The sequence below is a fragment of the Nanorana parkeri genome, unplaced genomic scaffold (genome assembly GCF_000935625.1).
Source record: "Nanorana parkeri isolate BGI_ZX_2015 unplaced genomic scaffold, ASM93562v1 scaffold1687, whole genome shotgun sequence".
Taxonomy (NCBI): domain Eukaryota; kingdom Metazoa; phylum Chordata; class Amphibia; order Anura; family Dicroglossidae; genus Nanorana; species Nanorana parkeri.
Window position 1 is genome coordinate 318923 of NW_017307955.1, and position 4137 is coordinate 323059.

Below are 4137 nucleotides of genomic sequence, written 5' to 3' on the forward strand. Positions count from 1 at the left end.
CCCTGTGACAGAGGCCATATGCTGGTCCCGGGCTCGCACTGGGCACAGCAGAGCCCGGGACCAGCTTAACAGCGGGAGGGGGGGAGCCGGGGAGGGCGCAATTCACAGGACCTCATGCAAGCGATCCGCCGGCTCTATAGTCGGCGGATCGCTTGTACGGTAACGGGCATCGCTGCCTGTTTTAAAAATAACCGGCATTTCCCGCTCGCGCGCGCCCAGCAGCACGCGCGAGCGGGTGGATGTATACACGCCCGGTTACATCCAAGAAGCTCCCGGCCGGCCGTGTTTACACAACGGCTGCCCGGGAGGTAGTTAAAGATAAAGGATGGAAACTGAAGATAGAATTTTATTCTGGGAGGCATAATTGTATTTTTCTTCCCTCTATTTCATGACATTCTTATTTCCCTTTTGAATTTGTTTTGTAATAAAACATTGCGTCCTTCCATTTCACATCTATAAACTGGAGGAACAAGCGGAAAATAACTGAGCTGTGACATAAGACGAGGTGTACGGAAGTGGAAATCGGAAATATAATCTTCGTATTGTTTCAGGAGGAATCCGTGTCTGTGATATCCCTGACAATACGGACGGACCATGTAGTGTAGCCATAGAATGCGTGGAAGGATCCTCATTGTGAATGGTCTACACTGAGTTGAGTTTCTGATATTGTTCTGTCTTTCCTGTAGATGGTCTTCGTCTGGAGGATGGGCAGGCTGTGCAGCTAGAAGACGGGACCACCGCTTTCATCCATCACTCTACCAAAGGTACCCGGGGTTTCCTCATTCTACAGACTGGGCACAAAGCTGGTCACAATACAACCTTGTTGCACAGTGCTGGGGAGCTTGGTACAAATTCCCATGCTGATCCTTTCAGTTGAGTGTGCACATCCAGAAGGGACAGGTGCTGTGTGTGGTTTTTACGGGCGTGCACGCTGCGCGGACATGTACGCCCGTCTGAATGATCCCTAAAGATAAAATACCTCAAATCCAGTAGGGGAGCAATAGATAACTGGAACAGATAGTGATGCCAATCAAATAGCAGCTTATCCCACTCCTCCAATAAAGGAGATATATATCTGCAAAATGAAAAACTCTTCTAAGATCCGAAGGATGCAACACCCTGCGGTGTCACAGATGTGGTTTTGCTCATCTGCTTGTGTGGCTGACATACACATGTGCGCAGTACATCTAGCAGGCTCATGGTGCAGTGTTAAGCGCTGTTGTTCTCCGGATGTCGGCTCGCTTGTGGTGCCGGGTTGGTTTTAGCAAATTCATCATTAAATCCATCGCATACTTCTTTGTAGCACAAATAATTGGTGATCATCAATTGCTTTAATATTTCGCATTTGAAAACACGACGCCCTTCCTTCATCGGGAAATAAAATCGAAGTCGCCGTGTTGTTGCGGGCTTCACTGGGGTGCTGCTGTCTTCTCCAGCAACCTAAAGGCATCATGGTAGCTTTCCACATATTGAACCCGGATTGTGTTTCTGTTGATCCTTTTTGAACCTTTTTGTCTTAGACGAATTCTTACTAATTTTCAGGTCTTGGGGAACCTCTGTTAAAAATAATTAAAGGAGAACTATGAGGGGAGGGGGGGGGGGTTTTCACTCACCTCATAGTTCTAGCCGACCTGGGACAATGAAACTGTCACAGCTCGGCTCAGAAGATTGGGAGGTGAGGGAACACATACCGGCGTTCGCTCACCTCTCGATCATGTCACGTCTCTCTGCCGTGACAGGGGGAGGGGCTGGATTCCCCCCTCCCCGCTCCGATCCCCCAGCGCTGACTGGCGGAACGGACGGGGAAGGGGGCAGGTACAGCCGCTCTGCCTCTAGATAGGCGGAGCCAGCTGTCACTCACGCAGCTGGGCGGATCCAGACATATTTGTCGGGATCCGCTTCAGCTGCGGCGTCTCAGTATACAGCTCCCTATATACTGAGCATTGGGTGACGGGAGAATGCTAGTTTGTGTCCTCCCGTTACCCTAAGGACCACTTTGGGGAAAAGCCCTGGCCTCATAGTTCTCCTTTAATTAGGGGTCAGTGGGACGCCCTACTTACAGTGCTGGTCAGAATGCCGCCCTTACAAACCACTTATAAGATCCCTGGTGTCATGCAGCTGGCTCTGCCAGGTAACACTGGCCCTGGAACTATTTGCCATCACATGGGAAGTAATTCAATCACAGCTCAAGGAACTCCTAGCAGCCTCTGGAGGAACCCTTGTTGGGAAAAAGCCCATGGACTAATTACCTACCGCATGTGACAACGCTGAGCCAATCACCAGGCACGAGCGCTGTCACATGGGAGAAGGGCAGTGACACCGCCTTGTGGAGAGTTCCTCTTCCAGTCATTGGTTTCTGTTTTGGATGGTGTCAGGTTTATGGTGGAGTGAATTGTTAGAATTACCAGAAGAGATCCTGGAGGGGGGAGGAGTTACATGAGGAAGAAGGCGATACGCTGGAACCCCCGGAGTCTTGTTTTATATTGATTTCCTATTCTTGGTATTTGCCAATAGTATGATGGCAGATTGATTTTGGATAGTCTGGATATTGGGCCGGCGGCTTCTACACACCAAAGTATTTCCACAGTTACATCGGGTTGTAATGAGGATGAATAGAACTGAAGTGCCAAACCACAATATTTGAGTCCGGATACAAGTTTGTTCCAAAAATGTACAAAAGCCAACGCGTTGTAACGAAGCCCCCTTGTAATCGATACGTCTGACACTTTCCCGTATGCGTAATGTTGAAAGAAGATTTGCTGAAACTCTTCCTGTAGAGCAGTGGTTCGCAACCTGTGGGTCGCGACCCAAAAGTGGGTCACAACCCACAGTTGAGGGGGTCCCCGCGTGCCTTGTGCTGCTCTAGGTAAGAGGCTCCTCAGCCCCCTCCTAGCGCAGCAGTGTCAGTTCTCCTAGGTGGCGCTGCAGCAGCGGATCAGAGAGAGTGGAGTGAGGGGAGGTGAGTGCTTAATCACCACAGAGCCCACACTGGGCACCACAGAGCACGCACCAGAGAGTCCCACTAGCCACCTGAGAGCCCACACAGATACTAGTATTGGTACATCCCTAAATTTTACGGTTGGGGGGTCACCACAACTTGGCAAATGTTACCAAGGGGTCCCGGCCCTAGAAAGCTTGAGAACCACTGCTGTAGAGAATCATGGCGGTCTCTGTGTTCCGTTCCGGCAGACTCCTATGACCAGAGCTCCGTCCAGGCCGTGCAGCTCGAGGACGGCACAACGGCCTATATCCACCACGCGGTGCAGGTTCCGCAGCCCGACACCATCTTGGCTATCCAGGCAGATGGCACGGTGGCCGGGCTGCACACGGGAGAAGCCACCATCGACCCAGACACGATCAGCGCTTTAGAACAGTACGCCGCCAAGGTAAGGCTTGCTTTTTTAGTAACTTCGGCTCTTGGATACGGGCCGTTCTCCCTCGGGGCAGTGTTACACGATGTTGGGTTTGTTTTAGGTGTCCATTGAAGGTGGAGAGGGCGTGGGCGGCGGCACGTTAATCACCGAGACTGAGACGGAGAAGAAGATGCAGGTTTGTTATAATCATTTTATGCTTTGCTGCCAAAAAGATTTATATTTCTGTTCCTCAGGTCTTAAGTTTTACACAGCTCTGCCACACAGCTCGGTTCAGGTTAAAGGAGAACTATGAGGTGAGTGAAAAACACTCGGCCTCATAGTGCGAGCCGACCTGTGACAATGAGACTGTCACACATGTCGGCTCAATTGATCGGGAAGTGAGCGAACACATACCGACGCTCGCTTACTTCCCGTTTATCTCATAATTTGTAAATAAATTTGTTCCAAATCAGCCGATTATGTGATTTGTCCGGATTTGTTTTCTCATTTTGTGTCTCATAGTTGAGGTCTACCTATGGTGCCAATTACAGGCCCAACTCATCTTTTTAAGGGGGAGAACTTGCACAATTGGTGGCTGACTAAATACTTTTTTGCCCCACTGTAGATAGGCGGAGCCAGCTGTCACTCAGGCAGCTGTGGGGATCCAGACAGTAATGTCGGGATCCGTCCCGGCTGCGGCATCTCAGTATATAGAGAGCTGTAGCTCCCTATATACTCATTTATGCACTGCTCCACCATACACAGACCGGCACTCCTCACACTG

General features: G+C 50.4%; 1 protein-coding gene across 1 annotated transcript in view; it reads left to right on the top strand.

Annotated features, from left to right (window-relative positions):
• Positions 1-3607, top strand: part of LOC108799300 (zinc finger protein 143-like) — a gene marked incomplete at its 3' end in the record, with an annotated part of 18555 nt that extends 14948 nt beyond the window's left edge. Inside the window, exons 5-7 of the mRNA XM_018571150.1 lie at positions 687-764; positions 3190-3386; positions 3475-3607. Coding sequence (XP_018426652.1) covers positions 687-764; positions 3190-3386; positions 3475-3607 — 408 coding nt within the window. The remainder of the gene's footprint in view (positions 1-686; positions 765-3189; positions 3387-3474) is intronic.
• Positions 3608-4137: the final 530 nt, after the last annotated feature.